This window comes from Acomys minous, assembly GCF_964271855.1.
Source record: "Acomys minous genome assembly, chromosome: 17".
Classification (NCBI taxonomy): domain Eukaryota; kingdom Metazoa; phylum Chordata; class Mammalia; order Rodentia; family Muridae; genus Acomys; species Acomys minous.
Window position 1 is genome coordinate 71,106,102 of NC_140500.1, and position 25,645 is coordinate 71,131,746.

The following is a 25,645-nucleotide window of genomic DNA, read 5'->3' on the forward strand; positions in this document are numbered from 1 at the left end:
CCCCACGCCACCAAGATGCCCGACTACGGGCAGGAGGCGCGGTCAGGGGGGCTCCGCTCGGTCCCCCGCCCCCCGTCGGCCGAATGGTCCGGCCCGAGCTCGCCCGGGCGCACCGCCCGCCCGTGGCGCATTGGCGCGCGACGCCGAGGGGCGGGGCCCGGGCCGGGCGCGCGCGGCCGCCGCTCTATAAATACTGGGCCGCTTCGCCCGCCGCTCCGTCCGCTGCGAGTCTCCAGCCGAACCCCGGAGCTGAAGCGAGCCTCCCTCTGCGCGCTTCGCCGCCCCGCTGCCTCGCCGCCGCCCCGTGTCCTCTCGCCCGCCGCCACCGCCATCGCCATGAACGGACAGCTCAACGGCTTCCACGAGGCGTTCATCGAGGAGGGGACGTTCCTCTTCACCTCAGAGTCTGTAGGGGAAGGTCACCCAGGTGAGCTGCTGGCGGGGACGCGGGGAAGGCGAGGGCGGAGGGCAGTGGCCCCAGGGCGCGGGGCTGGTGGTGGGGAGTCGCGGTCGTCCCCGGCGGGGGAACGCAGCGGCGGCCGCGCGCCTCCCTCGTGGCGCCGCGAGTTTACAGCGCGCGTGTGTGTCCTCGCTCCCCTCCCCCTTCCTTCCTCCCTCCCCATCCGCTGGCGCGCCCCGGCATGCGGAAGGATCCAGAAAACGAGAAGGGCGGGGGCTCGCGGGAGCGATCGGCGCGGGGAGGGCACGGTTTCCTCCTCCGTAGTCCCGTCGTCTGGAAAAAAAAAAAAAAACCTCAAGTGGGCGACCCCGCCCCGCCCCGCGTGCTCGCGTCCGGCCGCCGGGAGCGCGCGCCCCGCATTGCAGCGGCAACCACGTGTTCGCCGCATGTAGCAGGCATCGGGGCGAAGCGGAGCCGTCGGCCTCCGGCTACCCGACCTCTGGGTTTGAGGGGGGGGGGCTGGTGTCGCCAAATGTCTATCTCTGTGGCTTCCGGCCTCTGAAAATGCGTAAAGAGTATAGGTGGACATACCCTCAGGCCTTCAAGGTGACGGACAGCCGGCGACTAAATATAGCGCCGTTGGAGAAGGCATTCTGGATTTGGAGTCGGCTTGAACAGGATGAGAGACATGAATTGAGTGCAGACTCCCATAGCATTCGGTTTCCCTTTTAAGTCTTCACTTTGGTGCTTTTTTACGACTAAGGGAAGATTTATTTCATGTTTCCTTTGTCCACTGAACCGCCATGATATGACGCTGTTTTCTGGAACATTGGGTCTCAGACTGAACATGCCATTTAGTAAATATTAATATCCTGTTTGAGCTGCTCCTGGCATTTGGGGGTCCACAGCAGCACACATGCTCTGACAGAAGAAGGTTCTGTTTTTAAGCGCGGCCTGGTGGGGGCACACCTTTAGTCCCAGCCCTTGGGAAGCAGAGGCAGGTGGATCTCTGAGTTCGAGGCCAGCCTGGTCTTCAGAGTGAGCCCAGGACAGCCAAGGCTACACAGAAACCCTGTCTCAAAGAAAAAAAAAGTCGGCTCTGCCTCTAGTTAATGGCTTACTTAGTGACAGAGAACCAGCCCATGAGGATCTTAATGATGAATGGAAGTGGACTGTGGTGGGGTTTTTGCCCCTCAAGGAAAGGGTTGTCTGCCCACAGATTGAGCTACTCCTTATAACAGTTGATAAATTAGGTCTTAAGGCTCTATGACTGCAGTAGTAACAAAATCCAGGAAACTGGAGCCAAGCATGGTGGTGCACTTCTGTAATCCCATCATTTACAGTGTGGAGGCAGGAGATGGGAGTTTGAGGTCAGCCTGAGCTCCACGTAAGAGCCAGGCAGTCCAATTCAGAATACCTTCCTTTTCTTAAATTGATAAAGCAAGGAGAAATAGAATAGTCTGTAGAGCACATTAAAACAGTTTTCTGGGTCATTTTCCTATTGCTGGCACTTAATGTTTATAGTTGTACATTTGCTTTCATGGCTAAATTACAAAAAATCTTGATCCGATTGGTTGGTGTTCTTTAAGGTTAGAATGGTTGCAATACATACAGCCTTGGTTCATTCAGAACCTCCAAGTACCAAGATTTGGTAACCTGACACTTGGCTCTTTTAGTGGGTTAAAATTGTAATGAATTTGAAATGTGGGGAATAAAATAGGCGTTTTCTTTAAAATATAATGTAGAAAATCGTTTGGCTGGCAACTTCTACTTTAAGAGTAATCTGAAATATTTTTGAGGTGGAACTGAATTCCTTGGAAGGTGTAAGTTACATAATGGGCTAGGATGTGCTAAATACGCTGAAAGTTTTGGCTTTACTGAATTGATGAGTTTGCATGATGGGTTATATCAAGTTTTTCAAGTAGCGTGCATACCTGTAGAGAGCAACTAATTATTCTAACAAATAGCTCCTGGTAAAGCAGTGCTTTAATTAACAGTTATGGTCTCCATATTTTGGGCTGGAGAGATGGCACAGCAGTAAGAGCACTTCCAGAGGTCCTGAGTTCAGTTCCCAGCCACATGGTGGCTCACAATCATCTATAATGTGATCTAATATGTACTGTTATACATAATAAATAAACCTTTTTTTTTTTTTTAAAAGATCTCCATATTTCATGCAAAGAAGTAGAATAGTTCACTTCAAAGTTATGTGGGTAGGGCACGTGTGATTGCTCAGTGGGTTAAAGGTACCTGCTGCCAATGCCAAGCTTGTCACCACCTCAGTTCAGTCCTTGGCACCTAGAACACAATGGAGAGAACCAAGTCCTCTTACTGTTGTCTTCTGATCTCTACATGAACACCATGGCACAAATGTGTGCCGGGTATGCACATATAATGCAGTATTTTGCTTTTTACCATAATAGGTTTAAATCTTGGAATGGTGGTACCTGCTGTAATCCCAGTATTCTGGAGACTGAGGCAGGATTGCCATGAGTTTTGAGTGCAGACTGGGTAATATGCTGAAACCCTAACTTAGAAATCAAGACTTTAGAGGTTTTGTTTGTTTGTTTTGTTTTTTGTATTTTCTTTTATTTACTTATTGTTGTTGTTGCAGATAAGTCTATAATTTTGACACCATGATAAATGTTTTGTCATTATAAGTTCTTAGCTATACTTGGCCTTCAGTTGGATGGAAACTGCTATCGACATGTTAGGCTTAATAGTAATAGTTGAGTTAAGAAAAGGTCTTTTTCCCCCAGATAAGATCTGTGACCAGATCAGTGATGCTGTTCTTGATGCACACCTTCAGCAAGACCCCGATGCCAAAGTGGCTTGTGGTGAGTAAAAAACACCTGTTGGTGAATAGAAAAGGGCATTTGAAGCAAAGTCTGGTGGTAAAGGTCTATAATACCAGCTGCTTGGGAGGCCTAGCCTGTAGGTAGCAAGTTAAATGTCGATGTGGGCAATTTAGCAAGGCCTTATCTCAAAAACAGAAAAATGAAGCCCGGGGATATAATGTAGATAACATGATTGAATTCCTCAACTGGCCCTCATCCCCATTAACACTTTAAAAGCATAAATTTCTGTTTTATTAGAAACTGTTGCTAAAACTGGAATGATTCTTCTTGCTGGAGAAATTACATCCAGAGCTGCCATTGATTACCAGAAAGTGGTTCGTGAAGCCATTAAGCACATTGGATATGATGATTCATCCAAAGGTATATTTTAAAGATTTTTTTTTCCTGTAAACTCATTTTTACAGACCTAGAATATGATGATGCTGGGAGTAAACGAAACTACTCTAATCCTATGGCCTCAAAACCTACATATATCCCAGTCACTTGCCAATCTGATCCTCCTCTGGAGGAGTCTCTCCCAGCTGTGTCAACTGTGCAAGTTCAGCTCTTCCAACCTCCCTTGGAAGCCCCGCCTTCCACTTCCTGTTCTTCTGTCCAGCTGGTTGGCTAAACAGCACTTTATTGACAACTGCTACATCCACTCAAGGCATTCCTGTACACATACATCCTTTCAGCTATTCTGTCCTCAAAAGTATGGCATTTAGTGTATGAGCAGTCTCCTTTCCCACAAATAAAATACAGATTCATACCAATTGAATGGCCAGACATGATGATACACCTGTAAACCCAACTTCCTCAAGGTCAGGCAGGAGTTAACAACTTGTGGTTTGAGGCTAGCCAGGTTAGGCCTTGTTTCAAACCATATTGTATCAGATATTGCTCCTATCAGTATTTTTTTTTCCCTCTTTACCCTTTTATTTAAAGAAGTACTTGACAACTTTGCTTTAGCATGTCCAAATTGCTAGCAACATAGCACTAGCATTTTGGGGTTATCAGTTTAAAAAACAGTGAGGGTTATTGGAACACCTTGTTGTGTTTGACTATAGGGTTTGACTACAAGACTTGTAATGTGTTGGTGGCCTTGGAACAACAGTCACCAGATATTGCCCAAGGTGTTCATCTTGACCGGAATGAGGAAGACATTGGTGCAGGAGACCAGGTATTATGATCACTTTTTGGTATCTCTCTTAACATTAAATTCTGAAGCTTGGGTTGATCCATCTTCCCTTTTTTCAGGGTTTGATGTTTGGTTATGCCACTGATGAAACTGAAGAGTGTATGCCTTTAACCATTGTCTTAGCACACAAGCTAAATGCTAAACTGGCTGAACTACGTCGCAACGGCACATTGCCTTGGTTACGCCCAGATTCTAAAACTCAAGTAGGTGGTGATCTTTAATCTACATTTGTCTCAAATTACATTAAAATTCATTTGTTACTTATAGCTGACTAGGGTGACAAACTGGTCTTTTGCTATAGTTAAACTTATGGTAGAGAACCCACTACCAAGCTGCTTGGTTAGACAAGTGTTCTGATCTATTTTGCATTCAAGGTGACTGTGCAGTATATGCAAGATCGAGGTGCTGTGCTTCCTATCAGAGTCCACACAATTGTTATATCTGTTCAGCATGATGAAGAAGTTTGTCTTGATGAAATGAGAGATGCTCTCAAAGAGAAAGTGATCAAAGCTGTCGTACCCGCAAAATACCTTGATGAGGATACAATTTACCACCTACAGCCAAGTGGCAGATTTGTTATTGGTGGGCCTCAGGTAATATATTAAATGCTTTGGCTTACTGTTGGTTACTTGAAAAATTTGGCCGCCACCATCTCTTTCCAGCTGTGCCCCCCCCCCCCCCCCCCCCCCCCGCCACACACACACACTCTGTCTTCTGTGGTCTACGTTACCCTAGAATTCACTGTGTATTTGGTGTTACACGGCTGTGTGCAGCTAGCCGTGAGCACCTTGTTGTGTTGCCTCAAGCCTCTCAAATGCTACATTTATGGGTGTGAGCCACACTGCTGGCTATATAATAATCTTAAATAGTTCCTAATAGTTTAATCAAGAACCACTTATTAGAAAAGATAACATGGCTGAGCGTGGTGGTACACAACTTTTATCCTGGTACCGAGGGGGTAGGGGCAATGAGTTCAAGGCTAGCCTGGTCTACAAAGTGGGTTCCAGGACAGCCATGGCTGTTGGCACAGAGAAAATCTGTCTTAAAAACAAAAGGAAAAGACTATGTGACTTAAACCCTATAAATTTCAGGGTGATGCTGGTTTGACTGGCCGAAAAATCATTGTGGATACTTACGGCGGTTGGGGAGCTCATGGAGGAGGGGCCTTTTCAGGAAAGGATTACACCAAAGTGGACCGCTCGGCTGCTTACGCTGCTCGATGGGTAGCAAAATCCCTTGTTAAAGGAGGTCTGTGCAGGAGGGTTCTTGTTCAGGTACGTAAGGACCACGTACATGGGAGAAGGCTGTTTAGTAAGATAGTGTATATACATCCTGTTTTATAACAATATATTACTGACTTTTAGGTCTCTTATGCTATTGGAGTTTCTCATCCATTGTCGATCTCCATTTTCCATTATGGTACTTCTCAGAAGAGTGAAAGAGAGCTATTAGAAATTGTAAAGAAGAACTTTGATCTTCGCCCTGGGGTCATTGTCAGGTAAAGATGGTAAAGCCTATTGCTAGTGAGAAATAGGGGGTGCGGGCATATCTACACTAAAATCGAGGCGATAAACAAATTTTAATTCCTAGAACATGCTGATATTCTAAATTGCCTAGAGAGGGACCTAACTGATACAGTTAGTGTTCTGTCACTTAAAAGTAACGTCCTAGAAAGTTCTCCATCTTTGATTCTGAGGTTTGTGGTTCCCTTAACTAAGGATAAGCTAAGGTGGGCTATTTGAAGTTACAAAGAAAATAACCATAGTGGGCAGTAATTGGACCCTGGTAAGTATTCTATTTGAATTCCTGAGAATGATAAGTTTTTGTATTTGTCAAGCCAGGGCTGGAAAACAACAACTGTAGTTACTATGGACACAAGGGAAGTAACAAACACTTTTGCCATGAACTTTTTTTCTAGCAAATCCAGGGAGAACTGAACTCATTTGCCAGAGCTCTTGAAATGAGTCTTGCTGATTATTTTGCTTTGTTTTAATTTAATGCTACATATTAAGTTATGGACTTGTATATTCCAGGGATCTGGATCTGAAGAAGCCAATTTATCAGAGGACTGCAGCCTATGGCCACTTTGGTAGGGACAGCTTCCCATGGGAAGTGCCCAAAAAGCTTAAATACTGAAAGTGTTAGCCTTTTTTCCCCAGACTTGTTGGCGTAGGCTACAGAGAAGCCTTCAAGCTCTGAGGGAAAGGGCCTTCCTAAAATTTTTCTGTCCTCTTTCAGCTCCTGATCAGTTGCAGTCACTCTAATCAATGACATGAATTTAGCTTTTGTGGGGGACTGTAAGTTGGGCTTGCTGTTCTGTCCCTAGGTGTTTTGTTCACCATTATAATTGATATAGTGAGCATAGGTAATCCGTGTAACTGCCTAGAAACAAACACTGTAGTGAATAATGCTTTGAAATCGAACCTTTGTGCCCGATAACCTAATCCTCCAAAGTCCTAATTGCAATTACTTTCCCACCAGATGCTGAAAATGTCCTTGTAATGTGCACGTAAAGTACTTGTAGTTTGACTATAGACTCTGGCAGTGCCACAGCCCTGTCCGCATGAATTTGTAATGTCTTGAGCTCTATTTATTGAATGTGAAGCCCCTTCCCTTACCCTCCCTGTAACTCAAGTCTTTTCGAATTATGTAGTTCTTTTTGTCAGGGAGTGTTCCTGTCCACTCAATCTTGCATGAAACGCAAGTTTCAATTGGAGCTCTATCTAGCCTGACATTTAAAAAAAAAAAAGGCAGTTACAATTAAAACATCTCCCTGGTGCTTATGCTATTAATTGACACCTCAAACAGCACCAAATTAAACATTTTTCCACTTTTCAGCTGTCTTTGGAGGACGTACGTAATAAGGTTTTATTTAGTAAACCAACCCTATGCATGGTTTCAGCACTAGCCAAACCTCACCAACTTCTAGACTAGAAAAACAGGCACTTGGCACCCTTGTGATGTCATACAGAGAAGTCACAGGGCAGTACCTGAGGGTCTGTAGGTTGCACACTTTTGGTACCAGGTAACTTTTTTTTTCTTTATAAGAAAGACAGTACACCACACTGCACAATAGCTCCTCCCACGGTTTTAACTTTGTTTTATTTTCAAAACCAGGTCCAATGAGCTTTCTGAACAGCTGGTGTAGCTACAGAGAAACCAGCTTCCTTCAGAGAGCAGTGCTTTTGGCGGGGAGGAGGAAATCCCTTCATACTTGAACATTTTCTAATTGCTTATTTATTGTATTCTGGGGTATGGCGTAAGTACAGAGAAGCCATCACCTCAGATGGCAGCTTTTAAAAAAAATTTTTTTTTTTTCTTCTCAACACCGTGATTCCTTTAAATTGTTTCCAGCATTCCCAGGTAGGCCAAGGTGTCCTACAGAAAAACCTTGGGTTAGACCTACAGGGGGTCTGGCTGGTGTTAACAGAAGGGAGGGCAGAGCTGGTGCAGCTGGCCATGGAGAGAGCTGACTTGGCTGGTGTGGTACAGAGAAGCCAGCTTGTTTACATGCTTATTCCATGACTGCTTGCCCTAAGCAAGAAAGTGCCTTTCAGGATCTATTTTTGGAGGTTTATTACGTATGTCTGGTTCTCAATTCCAACAGTTTAATGAAGATCTAAATAAAATGCTAGGTTCTACCCAAACTGTGCTCATCACTTGTCCGTCTAAGTTACAATTTATGTATCCCCTTACAGCATCTGCCGCCTATTGCCAGTAATGAAAACTAGGTCTGGCTTAATACTGTGCACACATACCATGGTGCTTGTGGAGGTCAGGACATACAGGTGCTGAATTACATCACCATGTAGGGCCTGGGAACCAACATTCATATGTCCACAGGCTTTAGCAGGCTACTCAGGCAGCCTAATCATGCAGATTGTCTTGAGTTTAAGGCTAGCAGCTTTGACTAGCACGCCACTGCTATACAGAGATAAGTGGGGACCTGAAACCTACCTAGAACCTTGAAAGAGGACAAAGAGGCTTCTGTGCATTTTGCTGGCTAGATGTGCAGTGCTAGGCCTCTTGGCTTTGAAAGGACTTCAGCAGGGCCTAGCCCCTGGCCATAGCATTACAGCCTCCTTCAACCAGATAGTCTCACTACTCCCGTGGTGGCCTTGGACTGAACTTCGCTGATTGCTAAGATGCACATACCCAAGCTAGAGACCTCATCTCCACTTAACTCATCCCAACATCTCTGAAGAAAAAAGTCAGGCAATAACTTGAGAAATATTGTACAAGGCTCATTTTCCAGTACCACAAAAGACAGCCCTCCTGAGCAAACTCTTCTTGCTAGCCACAGATGGCAGGTTAAAGGAACAAGGAAATGATGGCCTTGGCAGAGACTCCGTGCTTAAGTGTTCCACACACAGCCTTACTGTAAAGATCGTGAGAAGGCACACAAATAGGTGTGTTCTGTTAGAAAATTCTCTGTAGTACCATTAGTAGCCTACATGCAATGCTTTGTACACATTAAGCTGGGCTTTTTCTGTCCCTAGACTCCAGTATAAAGGGTGAAAGAACAGAGATAAAAATAGGATAAACAGACACAATGGGGCTTGACTAAGGAAAGCCTCAAGGTTGATTACTCAGCTATAGTTTAAGAGCTACCATTCTCACTAAGCTAGTTTATATTTATACTAAAGCCATCTGGTTTCCCTATTTGGTCCTGCTATTCTGATAGCAATGGTAACTAAGAAACTGGCTACAAATAGGAATTATAAACACAAAATTCTTCGTGCATTTAGTACCTAGTTATCCTGATCACTTGAGATTAACACGTTTTAAGCTATGCTGCTTCAGCTTTACTGTCAGTGGTTCTGAAAATTATATGCAGGACTTTTAAGTCCCAACAGATTTCAGATCAAATTGTGAGCCCACTCCTAGGTGCCTTTGGGTAAAATTGACCTTTCTTCAAAGGTAAATGACAGTGCTTAAAGTCTTTAACCCCAGCACTTGGGAGACAGGCCACTCTGGTCTACACAGAAACTTTGTCTTGAAAAAAAAAGAGTGAAATCCTTTACTCTTAGAGGATAGATAGTTGATATTGATTCTAAACCCCCAATTTTGGGATTGAGATTGTAAGCCATCATCTTAAAAGAGGACATGTTTAGTGATGTACATAAAATCACAACAAGAGGTTGGAGTAGAGGGACCACCATAAGTTTGAGGACAGCTGGGCAGTATTGTGAAAGCTCTTCTCCAATAGATGTCCTTTGCATAGGCGATAGACCTTTAAGAGGCTCTTCCCACATCTATACAGAACATCTTCCTCAGAACTCGGAGTGAACATGCTCAGAATCTGGCTCTGAGGGATTAGGATTCGAAGAATCTGTGTTTGAAGCACTTGACTCATCAACTGGTTCAAATGGTCGCAAGTTTGCATGTGTCACCTCTTGAGCTAGCTGCTCTAGGGGAGGGCGGCCTAACAGCAGATTTCGGAGTGAAATTCGAGTCATCAGGAAGCTGGGGAAAAAAGTTAAACATTCAGTTAAAATTTATGTTTCTCTGTAACTCCAAAGTCCTCAGGAAACACTTGGTCTTAGACCCCTTTACCTGGGTACACAGACATCTACCCTCAGTGACCTTCCACTTCCCAAAGCCTGACAAGATTCTAGGATAAAATAGGAATAACCATGGCAAACTTAAAGCTGGCAAAACAGGTGGGTAAAATCCCCTAGGAGTCTCTGTTATTTTTGCGGGAGAAAAGTGACTGACCTTGCAAACACCTGACGGCAAGGACAAATGCTGTGAGTTAAACTTACCTACGTCGAAAGATATAAAGCTTTCGAAGCAAGAAGCGGAGGAGTCGCTCGTGAAAAGGGCTATTTCGCCGCCGTTCTATTTCTTGGAGCTTCCGCTGCCGCCTTAGAAAGGTCTGGACCAGAGGTGTAGGCTCAGGGCCCCCTTTTACTTCCCCTTCCAGAAGAGGCTGAAGTTCTGGAGGCAGGGGCCCTCTTTCTGTACAGAAGACAACGAAAGAACCAATGAGATGGACCACTCTCCTTCAGAAAGCCCATTTCCATTAACTAGAGGCGTCAAGCACTCTCTCTAGTAAAATCCTACAACCCTGACTTCTGAAACTCGTCTAAACCTTCATCCACTCACCACTTCCATTCTCCACCTTCTCCTTTAATTCCTGCAGATATGCCAGATCTCGCTCCAGTGCGACCTCTGTAGTGTTGACATAGATGTACATGTAGCAGGAAGGACTGGATGATACAGTATAGACTTTATGGTACTCTCCAGCAGGCAACTGATGGGGGAATAAAGGATGCGTTCTATTTAACTTCCCCTGCTAGCATATGGCCTCCCAACTCTAATCCTGCTGGCACTCTGTTTCTGTGTCTTGGAGTCTGAAATAATGGCCTCTGGAATCTGGATAACGTCGTTCATAGCTTCACGGGTCCTTTTTTTTTTTCCTCCCAGTGTTTTGAGTCTCACTGTAATCCAAACTGGTCTAGAATTCTGTCTTTCTGCCTCACCCTCCCAAGTCCTGAAATTTACAGTCATGTGTTTCCGTGCCCTGATGAAGCCCTGGCTTTTTCACATCACTGTGCTGGTGAAGACTTTTTTGTTCGTACTGGATAAATCCTGCTCACCTAAATGTCTATACCACTTCTAAAGTTCTTGTTTTGTGATACTAAACCCCCAGCCTCTTTACCATTGTTAACCCCAGAAAATACCTGCATTTTTTCTCCTTCCTGAAGAGTCTGGTTTTTCTGTTCCGCCACCAATTCCACAGTAACCTTTCCCTGCAGCAGCTGGATGCTAGTGTTGCCCAGGTCTTCACTCACAAAATTCTCCAGGTGAAGCCCTGCCAGGGGCAAGAGAGTTCACCATCCCACCCCACCTCACCAGAAAAGAGACAGCACACCTTCATCACTGTCACCTCCAGAGTCCCCTCCCCAGCCTATCATATGCAATGTCTCCGGTCAAGGAAGGACAACAGCAAACTCTCCCCTCACTTCCTCCATACCAGGGAAATCTGCAATGAAGACCACCTCAGTGTGGTTATCCAGACTGCTCTTAATATCCTGTAACTTGGTCCTCCAAGGAGATAAGTCCATCAAGAGTGGCTGCACCCAAGGTGTGCGCTGGAAGGGGGACCAGACAGCCTGCACGATGTCCACACGAGGGTCAAAAAGCCTTAAAAAAGGAAACCATATTCTGAGGAGGCAACAGCCACCCAACCCACTAGATTTCTGATTCTGTTCCTTTCATCACTGAAACCATGGAGAGAGAATAGGATTTCCACAAAGGAGAAATGCCTGCTATCACTGTCAGTCCATGGCAAAGAGGAAGGGAAAGAATGTGAGTTAGTGGCCACCTGAGGAGAAGGCATTGTGTTAACAGTGTCTGAAAGAGCAGTTCACTTTTCTCCTGGATAATGGTGCTCCCTGCTGGACACAACCAGCTATGCCCACAACCAGATCAACCCGACATGCACTAGACTGAGAGAGACGACAGCCTTATCAAAGCAAGACAACTAAGGCGACATGAGCTCTTCATCTCAGCAAAAGGAACTGTGCTTCATCTTTCCCTGTCTCTGCTCCCCTTGCCCACCTCTGCTGGAAGCGGTCATTGATGGAGACCCAAATATCAAAGTAGATCTGGGGCTCAGTGACATTGTACTTGGGAAGCAGGAGGCTCAGGCAAGTGGCATATTGCTTCAGCATGTCTGCATGATCCTTCCATCGCCGGCTCTGTGTGAATACCTGCCCCAAACCCCCATATTAGTCCCATTTTGTCACTGTCAGACTCCAAGACATGCACTGCCAATAACACAAAGATCTCTGCCTGCTGCCCAATTTGACCAGGAAAGGGGCGGGTTAGGAATTTACTTACCTTTCAAAAACATTAATTCAATGACAAAGTCTCTTATCTCTATCAGAGTATACAAAAAAAAAAAGTTCAACATCAGACATAATGGCTCAAACAGAACCAGCCTGGGCTACACAGAAAGACCGTGGCTTAATTATTTAAAAATATGGTCTGGTGAGATGGATCAGCAGGTTAAAAACACTTGCCATGAAACCCTGATGTTAAATTACCAGAACTTACAAAGCTGTAGAAAGAACCGACTCCACAAAGTTGTCTCCACATGCATGTGTCTGTCTCTCATGTGCATACATATACACATACACAAAATAAATTTTTAAAAATTAGAAAAGGTTCAGGGATGAAGCTATGGCTCAGTGGTAGAGTGTGTGCCTCACATGTGTCAGAAGTGTCAGGGCCTGAGCCCAGCAAACCCCTACCCCCAGTCCCCCCCAAAAAAGGAAAAAAGGTTCCATCTGGTTTCGGAGAAAGTGTGGGGACCCAAGTTTACTTTATGGTGTGTGTAGGACCAAATAAGATCCCCAAGCCCAGCGGGACCTGAAGCCCTGCAGCATCAGATGTCTCACCCCAGGGTTAAGGTAGCCCAGCTCCCCAGTGAGGCCATCGCGGTAGGTGATCTTCACATGCTGGTGCGAGCGCGAGTGCACCATCATGTCCCAGGAATAGCCGTACAGCCCGTTTGTCCAGTTGTTATAACCCTGGGAAGGCAGAGCAGACAGCACCAGCTTAATGCTTCTCAACCACACCTCACCTTCCAGCAAGAACGACTAGAAACCCAGTCCTCCTTCCTTCCCTAACCCTGCCGCGTCTGCCACGGCCCAAGCCCAGCCGCTGCGGCAGGTGTGAGGATGCTACAAACCTGGGTGAGGAAATGCGAATAGGGCAGGAAGAGCTGTTCCAGAAGGTAGAGCAGGGTAAAGACAGCTCCCAGCTGGTGGCGCAGCCCTGGCTTCTGACTGGCTTTGGCCCGGCCCTTCTTATAGACACAGGAAGCACTGGGCCGAGGAGCAGCCTTGGCAGGCAGCAGCTCTTGCAGCCTTTTGGGGCATTGGGCTACCAGCTTCTGAGGCCATTCAGCTGAGCAGAAGAGAGGGCTGCTGGCCAGCATGACATAGGGAAACATACCTAGGAAAGCAGGGACAAAACATGCCAATACGGTCAGTCACGCCTTCCCTTATGAAATGCCTCTAAAGTATTTTTACTTTAACGCAGTTTTGTCTTTGTTTTCTTAAGACAGAGTCTCAAGGCCTTGGCTGGCCAGAACTCAGTATGTGGCTGAAGATTACCTTGATCCAACCCTTCTCACTCTACTTCCCAAGTGCTGGAACTAGAGGTGAATCGCATCACACCTAGCTTTGTGTGGTGCTGAGGAATCACCTTAGCAGCGGAGCCACATCCCCGCCCTTAACCTCTTCCCACAGGCCCTCACTGTGCAACATGCTGTACCCAGGGGTCCTAATCCTCTCACCTCATTCCCACTTCATGGTCACTATACTGGGTTCGGCTTAGTTCCTGCACCCACATCTCCCCCCTGCAGAGCCAACTCTCTCCAGTCCCTCCCCACAGCCCCACAGTGATGCGTCCTACCAAGCTGCAGGTACTGACCTATGTTGAAGAGCTGTGAATTCATGCAGTGAAAGTAGGACACGAAAAGGAGGCCAATGGATCTTGAGGCATCAAAAAAGAGCAGGAAGCCGGCTGAGAGGTCAAGGAGAAGCCCACACCAGTGTACCACCAGCAGGCTTGTCAGCTCCTCGGACAACACCAGCCTACAGACACGGAGACAAAAGTCCAGGGCTAGCCAGCTGGGGGAACCAGCAAGCACAGCGCAGCTGAAGAGCATCAGGGACTTCAGCAATCTGTCCCTGATGATGGGTCTGCCCACCAGTGGGATATAATAGCTAAGCCCAAAATACAGCCATGAAAGTGTTCTACATTGGAGCTTTATAACCCTTTGACATTTTAGGTGTCCTTTTTTCCCCCAACATGCCCTGTACAATGAGTAAGGCCCAATCTCCAGGGATAAAATCTGAAAAGCATGCTGCAGGAGGCCAGCTCCTCATGGCAATTGTAGAGGCATGAGAATTATAAGCTAGGCTTGCCTAGCAGGCATAAGGACCTAGGTATGGTCCCCAGCACGTCATAACTCTGGGTGTGGTGGTGCACACCTGTAACACTAACGTTTGGGAGGTAGAAGCAGGGAGATGAGGAAGTTCAAGGTCATCCTCAGGGGGCTGGAGGCCAGCCTGGGATAGATGGTATCTTTTCCCAAAGGAAAAGGAACGAACATGCTTTAGGAAGTTGACTGCTTTGGGCTGGTGAGATGGTTTGGTGGGCAAAGGAATTTGCTACTAAGCTTGGAGATCTGAGTCTGATCCCTGGCACCAAATGAGGAAAGCAGAGAAGCAGCTCCTCCAAGTTGTCCTGATTCCCACACATATGGCATAGTACATGTGTGCAAACATACCTATGAACACATACAAATATTCATATGAAAATGAAAATGTAAAAAAGAGTGACTAACAGATCAAATTTCAGAATGTGAAAAACAGGCAGAGGGAAGAAGCACAATGAGGGAGAACTAGAAAGGAAGGGAAAAGCACGGATGAAGATGTTCTAGAGCTCGTAATGACTCTGTGGGGCAGGGGCCGCACTACCATCTTACCAAACTGTATGACGAGCTCCTACAAAAGACTACAGGCACACCACCTTAATCCTGACAGAGGCACAGTAACTTTGCCTTCAAGGCCAGCCTGGTCTACATAGTACGGTCCGGACCAGCCAGGGGTACAAAAAAATTTTTTTAAATAAAATACGATAAAAAGAGGTAATGGCTGGGATGCTTGCCTTACATGCATGAGACCCTAGGTTCAATCCCCAGTACTGCCAAAATATGATAAAAAGTTAAATTAAAAAAAAAAAAAAGGGGGGGGGGGTTGACAATGCAAGGACACAGGTACTGGCACATTTACCAAGTGTGCTGCTCTTGTCAGCGTGCACAAGCTGGAGTTAGTCATCTGGGAAGAGGAAACCTTAATTGAGAGACTGCCTCATCAGACTGCCTATCTGAAAGTCTTCAGGGCACTTTCTTGATTAATGATTGGTGTGGGAGAGCCTGGTCGACGATGGGCAGTGGCACCTCTCCTGAGTGGTATAAAAAAGCAAACTGACAGGGCTGGAAATATGAGTAAACAGTTAAGAATACTGACTGCAGCCGGGGGCGGTGGCGCATGCCTGTAATCCCAGCACTCAGGAGGCAGAGGCAGGCGGATCTCTTTGAGTTCAAGGCCAGCCTGGTCTACAAAGTGAGTCTAGGACAGCCAAGGCTACACAGAGAAACCCTGTCTGGAAAAACCAAAAAAGAAAAGAACAAAACAAACAACAACAACAAAAGCCAACCAAACAAAAATACTGATTGCTCTTCTAGAGGACCCAAGCTGGAATGCCAGCATCCACATGGTGGCTCAAAACTGTACCTCCAAGCTGGGCGTGGTGGCGCACGCCTTTAATCCCAGCACTCGGGAGGCAGAGGCAGGCGGATTGCTGTGAGTTCGAGGCCAGCCTGGTCTACAAAGCAAGTCCAGGACAGCCAAGGCTACACAGAGAAACCCTGTCTCAAAAAAAAAACCAAAAAACAAAAAACAACTGTACCTCTAGTCCCAAGGGATCTGACGCCCTCTTGTGGACTCCATAGACACCGGGCACAAACACGGTGCACACACATGCATGCAGGTGAAACAGTTATACACATAAATAAAATCAATTAAAAGTTTCTTAATAAAAAAGTGAGCACGCCATGAGAAACAAGCCAGAACTAGGACTCATCCATGGCCTTTGCTTTAGCTCCTGCTCTGCTGACTTCCGTCCTGCAGTGGCTTCCCTCAGTGGTGGCCGATGACTAGCAGGGACTGGATGTGTGAGCCAAATCCTTTTCTCACCAAGTTGGTTTTGGTCTTATCACAGCAGTTGAAAGGAAAGTTGGACACTAAGCCACCTAATTCTGATCCTTTTCTCTCTTTGAGCACCTACAGCATAGAGTCTCCCAGATGCAGTCAGGCCATCTTTTAATATCAGTCTTTGGCTGAATAGGGAGATAAGGCAAATGTCAGATGCATGTTACATAGAGCTGACGGATGAGTCACCCACTTGGTAAGTGTCCTCAGGGCCTCTATGCGAGCGACTCTACTCACTTGAAGGGATTAAAGAGCCAGTGCCGGGACAAGTGCTCCATGGAGTAGCCCTCAACCCAGTCTGCGTCCAGCTTTTTCACACCCGCAATGAAATACACAATGAAGATCTGTAACATAAGATGTAGCATGAATGTTTAAGCAGACAACCTGTTTTTCTGCAGAGAGCTCTGTGGCTAAGAGCACCTGTTGCTCCTGCAGACGACCTGGGTTTGGTTCCCAGCACCAACATCAGACAGCTCAGAATGACCTGTAACTCCAGTTCCAAGGAGTCGTCTTCTGGCTTCTGTGGGCACTGTATGTACATGCTACACATATAGACAAGCAGGCACACATGCATACATAAATAAAAATAAATGAGGGCTGGAGAGATGGCTCAGAGGTTAAGAGCACTAGCTACTCTTCCAAAGGTCCCGAGTTCAATTCCCAGCAACCACGTGATGGCTCACACCCACCTATAATGCAATCTGGTGCCCTCTTCTGGCGGGCATGTGTACAGGCAGGGAGAATACTGTATATGTAATGAATAAATAAATAAATAAATCTTTAAAAAATAAATACATAAAAATAAAAATAAATGAAACTTTAAAAACAAATTAGAGAATGAAAGTTCTCATCTCAGTCAAAGCCCAAGAAAGAACAGGTTCATTCCTCTACCCTTTCATCTCATCGTAATTTACCCAACAAGCTCTAATGAATTCTACCCATGCCAGGCACATCAGGCACAAAGAAAAGTAATAGAAGCACAGAAGGGACCATCTCATGAGGATTCTTATGCAATACAGACAAGGTATGGTTCATTCCACGATTGGATGAGAACTCAGAGACTGGGGAGTTGGTGGGGGGCCGGGGAATGGAAGGGGCTCATCTAGTTTTCCAGCAAAGGGAACAAAGAAATAACTAGGGGCCAATAAGATGGCTTTGTGGGTAAAGGTGCTTGTTGTACAGAGCCGATAACTTGAGTCAATGCTCAGAGCACATGTAAAACAGGTGGTATATATCTGCAATCGCTCTTACAGTGAGATGGGAGGCAGACAGGAGAAGCACCTAGAAGCTTATGTCAGCTAGCCTGGAGTGTGGCGCATGGAGCATGGCAGAAACATCATGAGAAGGCCTGCCTTGACATGGGAAAACCCACTCCCGAGAATTATCCTCTGATCTCCACATTCATGCCACATGTGTGTGTACACAAAAATAATAACTTCTTTGTTGGTTTTTGGTTTTTAGTTTGTGTTTTTGTTTTTTGTTTTTCGAGATAGAGTTTCTCTCTGAGGGCTTTGTAGACCAGGCTGGCCTCAAACTCACAGCTATCAGCCTGCCTCTGCCTCCCAAGTGCTAGGATTACAAAAGTGTACCACTGTGCCCTCTGCAATAACTTTTTCGAGATTAGGTCACACTGTATAGTCCTGGCTGGCCTTGTACTCACAGAGATCTTCAGCCTCTGTCTCCTGAGATTAAAGTGTGTACAACCATGCCTGGCTATATAAATAAATAATTCTTAAAAACAAGAATAAATAGAAGGGCAGGATAGTTCATGCCTTTGATCCTCGTATTCAGGAAGGCGAAGCAGGCAGATTTAAGTTCGAGGCCAGCCTTGTCTACAGAGTGAGTTCCAGGACAGCCAGGGCTACACAGAGAAACCCTGTCTCAAAAGAAAACAACAACAACAACAACAAATAAATAATTAATTAAAAAGAAAGAAAGAAAGCGAGAAAGAATGTAGGGAGGCAGAGGAGAAGGCCTTCATCATTGCTGACCATAACAGCTCACAAGGAGTCCCCTCCCCATCTTGAAATCCTATACCTTGACTGAAGATGCATAATAGGTAAAGCATTCTCCACAGATGCCTGAGGACCCAAGTTTGAATCCCCAGGAGCCATGTAAAGTAAGGCATAGAATAGTGCATCTGTATTTTCAGCTCCAACAGTGAGGTGGGAGGTGGAGACGGGAATCCTTGAAAACTCATGGGCCAGCTGGCCTGGCATGGGCAGCCTCAAACAACAAAGAACTGGAGAGCCTGTGCTCAACCCAGGTGGAAGGTGTCACACACACACACACACACACGCACACGCACACGCACACGCACACGCACACACACACTCCATACCTGGCCTCGCAGGACTGTGTAGTTCCAAAGGGGCACGTGGGCATTCTTCTTCCGGGCGTTCAGCAGGCCATCCACAGACCTACAGGAAGGAGGTAAAAACATCATGGAAGGCCTCTTGCTCCAGCCACATTCCCACCCTCCAATTAGGCCAGTCACATCCATCTCAGAAATAGCTCTCATGCCCTCCCTGATTATCTGGGCTACTCTATTGCCCTCTTGAAACACATGAGTAAATCAGAGTGGGCTTATTCACTAGGTAGCTGAAACTGGCCTTGAACTCCTGATGTTCCTGCCTCCACTTCCCAAGTGCCAGAACTACAGGGGTGTGTCACCATGGCTGACAACATGAGTACACGGTAATGGTAATTGCTATTAAGACCATGAAGGTGATGCCTACTATAGATGTTCTATAGCTTATAATGTAATATCTCAATAAAGCCATTATAAGATGAAAATAGCCTTAATTTGAAAATGTATTTGATAGCTGGGTGTGGTGGCACTCGCCTTTAATCCCAGCACTTAGGAGGCAGAGGCAGGTGGATCACTGTGAGTTAGAGACCAGCCTGTTCTACAAAGTGAGTCCAGAACAGCCAAGGCTACAGAGAAACCCTGTCTCAAAAAGAGGAAAAAAAAAATGTATTTGATATATATAACCTTCTGAATATCACAGCATAGCCTATACACTATATCAAATGTGCTCAGAATACTAGCAATAGCCTACCATTAGGCAAAATTACCCGGCAAGGCCTGTTTTATAGTAAAGGGTTGAGTATTTTATTGACTACCTGGGTCAACTGAGTAAGAGAGTAGAACAGGTGTGCTTTCACCACCATGTCAAAAAACACTGAAGCTGAACCATAAGTCAGAGACTGTCTACAGTAAGTCCAAGAACAAAAGCCTCAGTGTAGGGCTGGAGAGATGGCTCAGAGGCTAAGAGCACTGGCTGCTCTTCCAGAGGTCCTGAGTTCAATTCCCAGCAACCACAAGGTGGTCTACAAACCATCTAGAATGAGATCTGGTGCCCTCTTTTGGCCAGCTATACATGCATGTATACATTATGTATGTACTGTATACATAATAAATAAATAAATCTTTGAAAAATAAAAACCTCAGTGTAGCGGGGCACATGCCTACAGCTCCAGCTCCTGGGAGGCAGAGGCAGGAGAACTGAGGAAAGTTTAGAGCCAATATGATACAAACAATGAGAGCCTGACTCAAAACAAACACACATACACACAGTGGTTTCTATTAGTTCACTCGTCAGTTTGTCCTAATGAATCAGATTGGGTCCAAAGTTATAATAGAAATGACAAGGAGTCCCAGCACTCAGGAGGCAGAGGCAGGTGGATCGCTGTGAGTTCTGGTCTACACAGCAAGTCCAGGACAGCCAAGGCTAAACAGAGAAACCCTGTCTCAAAAAAACAATAAATAAATAAATAAATAGAAAGAAATGACAAGGAGGAACAAATTTGAGGGGGTGTTTCAAAAATCTAAATGAATGCGATGGAGAAATGGCTTGGGTGAGCAATTAAGAGATCTCCATTAGTTTGAGGCTAGTCTGGTCTACACAGCAAGTTCTAGGACTACATAGTAAGACTCTGTCTCAAAAAACAACAACAACGAAGAAGTAAATAAACAAAATCACAAAACGGGGACTGGAGAGATGGCTACAAGCACTAGCTGCTCTTCTACAGGATCTGGGTTCAACTCCCAGCACCCACATGGCACCTCACATCTGCCTCTAACTCCAGTGCTAGGAAATTCAGTGCCATATTCTGACCTCCATGGCACCAGGCACACACATGGTATAACACACATGCATGTAGGCTAAATATGAAATAAACACATGAAATAAAGTTAAAACACACACACAAAGATACATAAACACATGCATGCACACACACAAATATATATATATTTACACAGTACATTATCTTTTTTATTTTGTCTTGATGTTTTGGGACAAGGTCTTACTTCATAGTAGCCCAGACTAGTCTGGAAGTTACCATGTTGCCCAAGCTATAAACCTCATGCCCCTGCCTCCTCAATGCTGGGAATAAAGGTATGCACCACTACATTCAGTTATCTTTTTTTTTTTTTTTTCAAGACAGAGTTGGGCTAGAGAGATGACTCATCGGTTAAGAGCACTGACTGCTCTTCCAGAGGTCATGAGTTCAATTCCCAGCAACCACATGGTGGCTCACAACCATCTATGATGTGATCTGATGTTCTCTTCTGGCCCGCAAGTGTACATGCAGGCAGAGCATTGTATACACAATAATAAATAAATAAATCTTAAAAAAAAAAAAAAAGATAGGGTTTCTCTGTGTAGCCTTGGCTTCCCTGGACTCACTTTGTAGACCAGGCTGGCCTCGAAATCACATTGATCTGCCTGCCTCTACCTCCCGAGTACTGAAACTAAGGGTGTGCGCCACCATGCCTGGCTTAGTATGTGATCTTTAAAATAGGGTTGGGGAGAAGCTGGGAAAGTAGCCCAAGACTGAGCATTGGCCTAGCATGTGTGAGGCTCTGACTCTGGTCCCCACCTCCACAGGGGTAATGAAGGAAAAATAAATTCAAAATACTTCCCAGCAAAGTAATGCAGAACACAAATTAACATACGTAGAACAGGATGCCAGAATCCAGTGTTAGAGAGCTCCTGGTTTTAAATTTTATCCTGAGAACTGGAAAAGCCAGGCTACTAACAGCAGATTTATTCTGAGTTAGTTAGGGAGATGTGGCTTATGCTATGGTCAAACACACAAGCCCTGCAGCCACGGACAACGGCCTCATTTGTTTCCTCCCTGTGTGTAATCTTAGACAGATTCTTCTTTATTTCCCCAACACTTTACTAACAAAATCAGTTAGCTCTAAGGACCTCATCTTCGTTTGTTCTGAGACAAGGTATGGCCTCTAATTCAAAGCAATCCTCTTGCCTCAGCATCCCAAAGTGCGAGGCATAAGCAAGTAAACGTCAGTGAGTCTGCATAGGGTTTCAGGTTTTTTAATCTTACATACACTGGTGTTTTGCCTCCGTGTACGTCTGTGTGAAGGTGCCAGATCCCCTGGAACTGGAGTTACAGACAGTTCTGAGCTGCCATATGGGTGCTAGGAATTGAACCCAGGTTCTCTGGAAGAGCAGCCAGTGCTCTCAATCGCTGAGCCATCTCTCCAGCTCCCTTTATAGGGTTTTGGGTTTTTTGTTTTGTTTTGTTTTTTGTGTGTGTGTGGTTTTTTTTTTGTTTGTTTGTTTGTTTTTCAAGACAGAGTTTCTCTGTGTAGCCTTGGCTGTCCTGGACTCACTTTGTAGACCAGGCTGGCCTCGAACTCACAGCAATCCACCTGCTTCTTCTGCCTCCCGAGTGCTGGGATTAAAGGTGGCGCCACCACGCCTGGTCCTTTATAGGGTTTTAATGAGGCAAAAAAAATTAAGTATGTCTAGCACATACAAAGCCCTAAGGATGAGATAAGTAAATTTTCAAAACGTCTAAAGGTCACAAAAATGGGACTTGGAGGTAGGAGATATTTGTCAAAATGCCCTCTTAATTCTCTATGACCAGAGTTAGACACTATGAATCGGTTTGAAGCTTGACAAAGGTGGGAATCAGGGTGCTCAGCGTGCAGGAAGCTTGGGCACTCCCCAGCACAGGTTACACACACGGGGAGAAAGATGCATCTGTGCTGTGTGGTGAACCATCTCCATCAAGCTCATGAGGTCCACAGCTGCGACTCACTCAACAGTGGGAAAGTATCCTTAAGGCTCGGGCCCCACCACCCCGGCTCCAAGGCTTGTCCCCACCTCCCCTGATAGATGGTCACCTAGGCGCCAGAGACGGAGTGGGTTACTTTCTCCTAGGACCGCACTGCTGAGCAGCCCTGGTGGCCCCTGTCCTCTTGGCTTCCGCTATCACTTCACCTCACAGCAACGTCTACGTTTAGCTATAGCTCTGCCTTTCTGGGCTCACACACAGAAAGTAAAGTGTGCGCCCCTGGAGTATCTGAAAACAGCTATGTCTGGCTTTAGTCTTCTCTTCCTCTAAGAGGGTTACAGGAGTAGATATAGCAAGGTACCTGGAGAGATATGAAAAAAGTGAAGAGGTGGGATGGAGCCATTTTCCTATGTCCCTGCGATCACCCAACTTGCTGGTCCTTCCGCTTCCCAAATCCACCCAAGCCAGGCCAGCAATGCAGCTGAGAAGCTGTGCAGGTTAGGGTGCTCGGCATCAAGCTTACTGACCTGAGTTGGACCCCCCAGAACCCACGTGGACAAAGGAGGGAACAGGCTCCCTCAAATTCATCCAAGTCAAAGTGTGATCATAACCAGACTTTGCAAAACTTGGTTAAAAATATGTCTCCTGAGGCAGCACGATGGCTCACACCTGTCACTTCCACACTCAGAGAGCTAGTACAGGAGAAGAGCGAGTCAAGGCCAGCCTGAGATACAGTAGTTCAAATCCCACCTCAAACTCCCCTCTCCCCGCAAAAAACAAAAAACACCAATATAGCCTGTGCCTGTGGGGCAATTTCTAGGACTTCACTGGGCCCCTATCTCTCTCTGGTAAGCATCTTAACTCAGACACACGTTCCCCTGTGTTTCCCAGAGTACATACCAGTAGTGGTTTGCATCCATGAATGTCAACTGAAAGGCCAACAAACCATACAGATAGGAGTGGTTGTTCCACGATGTCTTGTCCAGGAGAAACACGTACCAATATGGTAGCAGGAATAACACACAGCTTAGCCGGTAGCACAGGCCCAGCATCATGCCCAGTGCCCCTGGGGGTTTGTGAGGAGAGGGTTCAAGGTCAAAGTGTCACCATAGGCCTAGCTTCCCTGGGACTGAAATTAAGAAAAGTCAGCAGGCATTTTCATAATCAGGCAGAGAGCTAAATGGAAGAAGAGTTATGGGGCCATGACAGACCGCACGACAGAGATGAGCGGCAAGAAGCTGCATCACAGCAGAAGCGATGCCGAGACCCAATGGCGTGGCTCACCAGCATGCTTCTGGTGAGTCAATACTCCCTGGTGCAGATCCCCAGCACCCAGTTCCCCTCACCCAGAAACATGATGGTGTAGACAAGATACATCCAGTCAAGTGGCAGTGGGCGCAAGGCATCCAGCAAGGGGAATCGGCACACGTCCAGCCCATCCAAGTACTTCCGGTCCAGGGAGCTAAGGCCCCGTTCCTGGGGAATGTCCAGGAGCATCAAGAATGCTGTGAGGGCAGGTGGGAGAAGACAACGGTTAGGCATCCACTGAGGACGCACACAGCCCTAAGCATGCCCAGCTCCACACCTGCATGCCAGTCTGGGCTGCACAGTGAGTTCAATTCCAGCCTGATAAGCAGAAAAAAACCCGTCTCAGAAAAACAAAGTAAGTCACTGCTTTTAGTACTGAGCCTATTCTGTGCTAAGCTTTATGCTAGCTGTGTGGTGTGACGCACCCTACCTACGAGCAGATTCACACTGGTAACAATCACGCTCACGCCTTGAGCAGAGGTGGAGAGGATGGAGAGATGGTCCAACTGAGCAACCGTAAGGCCTGCAGTTCAGATCCCAGCACTCACGTGACGAGGCAGGAATCCCATGCACACCTGTAATTCCAACAGTGAAAGGGGTAGTAGCAGGAAGCTTGCTGGCTTCTTGTCTGCTGAGAAATTGTAAGCCCCAGGGGCTCAGGGAGAGATTCTACCTCAAAGAAATTAGAGGAGTGTGACAGAGATCATTTTCTGGCCTCTGTGCACACAAATGTACATATACTCACACAGATACATAGATAGATAGAGATAAATATATATATATATATGTCTATTTATATAAAATATACTAGCCATACAAAGCCCTGAGTATGTGATAAGCAGTTTATTTCAAAATGTCTAAAAATTACAAAAATGAAACTTGGAGGTAGGAGCTATCTGTCAAAACAACCTCTTAATTTTCTATGATCAAGGTTAGATACCTTGAGTTGGTTTCCAAGTTTGTCAAAGGTGGGAAACTGGGGATTGGGGACGTGGCCTGGTGGTAATACCTGTGCTCAGCATGCAGGAAGCCGGGGCCATCCCCAGCACAGGTGGACACACAAAACTTTACAGGAGAGAAAGATGTACTTGTGCTGATGCGGTGAACCATCTCCACCTAGCTCACTAATATATAATATACTTGTATATTTTAGTATATAATATATCCACTAATATATTTCCACATATTATATTTATATATCTAAACACTAACAAATAAATCTTTATAAAGTACTTCACACGCACGCTTTTTTTTTTGAGACAGGGTTTCTCTGTGTAGCCTTGGCTGTCCTGAACTTGCTTTGTAGACCAGGCTGGCCTCGAACTCACAGCAATCTGCCTGCCTCTGCCTCCCGAGTGCTAGGATTAAAGGCGTGCGCCACCCCATATGGCCCTAGTACACCTTTAATCTAGCACTGGGGAAGCAGAGGAAAGGAGATCTCTCTGAGTTCTAGGCCAGCTTGGTCTACATAGTGAGTTGCAGGCCATGCAGGACTGTACACCCGACAGTGAGATCCTGTCTCAAAAAATGAGAACAAACACCAAACAAGAAAATAGCAAAATGCCGGGCGTGGTGGCGCATGCCTTTAATCCCAGCACTCGGGAGGCAGAGGCGGGCAGATCACTGTGAGTTCGAGGCCAGCCTGGTCTACAAAGTGAGTCCAGGACAGCCAAGGCTAACACAGAGAGACCCTGTCTCGAAAAAACAAACAAACAAAAAAAGAAAATAGCAAAATGTCACAAGGTTGCAGATAGGATTAACTAAGGTCTATGTACAAAACACTACAGACACTTAGGGTTCAAGTAGTTACATCTACAAAGATCCTGCACCCTCCTGATCTATAAAAAGTGCCCCAGGAGGGAACTTCCTAACATTTTTTTTTGCCTCCTTACACACCCAGGAAAGCAGTGATATTTGGTCAACACACTAAGATAAATAAGAGACACTCAGATCTGGAATCCAGCTTGGGTTCAGGCAGGGTTTCTCAATCCCAGGACTAGTTGCATTAGCCAGTCTGGTTAATTATCTATAGGGATATTTACCCACTCATAACACG

The 25,645-nt window shown here is 46.0% G+C and overlaps 2 protein-coding genes across 2 annotated transcripts in view; one reads left to right on the forward strand and one right to left on the reverse strand.

Annotated features, from left to right (window-relative positions):
• MAT2A (methionine adenosyltransferase 2A) lies at positions 1–8,082 on the forward strand. The gene is made up of 9 exons (XM_084765917.1): positions 1–427; positions 3,160–3,237; positions 3,496–3,618; positions 4,305–4,417; positions 4,495–4,638; positions 4,810–5,028; positions 5,527–5,709; positions 5,800–5,933; positions 6,469–8,082. Exons 1-9 carry the CDS (start codon positions 16–18, stop codon positions 6,569–6,571), a joined length of 1,509 nt encoding a protein of 502 aa, XP_084622043.1. The 5' UTR covers positions 1–15; the 3' UTR covers positions 6,572–8,082.
• GGCX (gamma-glutamyl carboxylase) overlaps positions 7,519–25,645 on the reverse strand; it is a 20,750-nt gene continuing 2,623 nt past the window's right edge. Inside the window, exons 3-15 of the mRNA XM_084765916.1 lie at positions 23,628–23,786; positions 23,182–23,347; positions 18,572–18,650; positions 16,468–16,574; positions 13,883–14,046; positions 13,137–13,402; positions 12,844–12,975; positions 12,002–12,153; positions 11,415–11,584; positions 11,122–11,252; positions 10,544–10,691; positions 10,201–10,396; positions 7,519–9,901 (exon numbers count right to left, since the gene is read on the reverse strand). Coding sequence (XP_084622042.1) covers positions 9,709–9,901; positions 10,201–10,396; positions 10,544–10,691; positions 11,122–11,252; positions 11,415–11,584; positions 12,002–12,153; positions 12,844–12,975; positions 13,137–13,402; positions 13,883–14,046; positions 16,468–16,574; positions 18,572–18,650; positions 23,182–23,347; positions 23,628–23,786 — 2,063 coding nt within the window. The 3' untranslated portion in view covers positions 7,519–9,708. The remainder of the gene's footprint in view (positions 9,902–10,200; positions 10,397–10,543; positions 10,692–11,121; positions 11,253–11,414; positions 11,585–12,001; positions 12,154–12,843; positions 12,976–13,136; positions 13,403–13,882; positions 14,047–16,467; positions 16,575–18,571; positions 18,651–23,181; positions 23,348–23,627; positions 23,787–25,645) is intronic.

Bases quoted from the DNA above. Each gene is read 5' to 3' on its own strand.
- MAT2A (XM_084765917.1), top strand. From the start codon at position 16: ATGCCCGACTACGGGCAGGAGGCGCGGTCAGGGGGGCTCCGCTCGGTC. The intron at 3,238-3,495 runs GTGAGTAAAAAA...CTGTTTTATTAG, and splicing joins CGATGCCAAAGTGGCTTGTG to AAACTGTTGCTAAAACTGGA. The intron at 4,418-4,494 runs GTATTATGATCA...CCCTTTTTTCAG, and splicing joins ACATTGGTGCAGGAGACCAG to GGTTTGATGTTTGGTTATGC.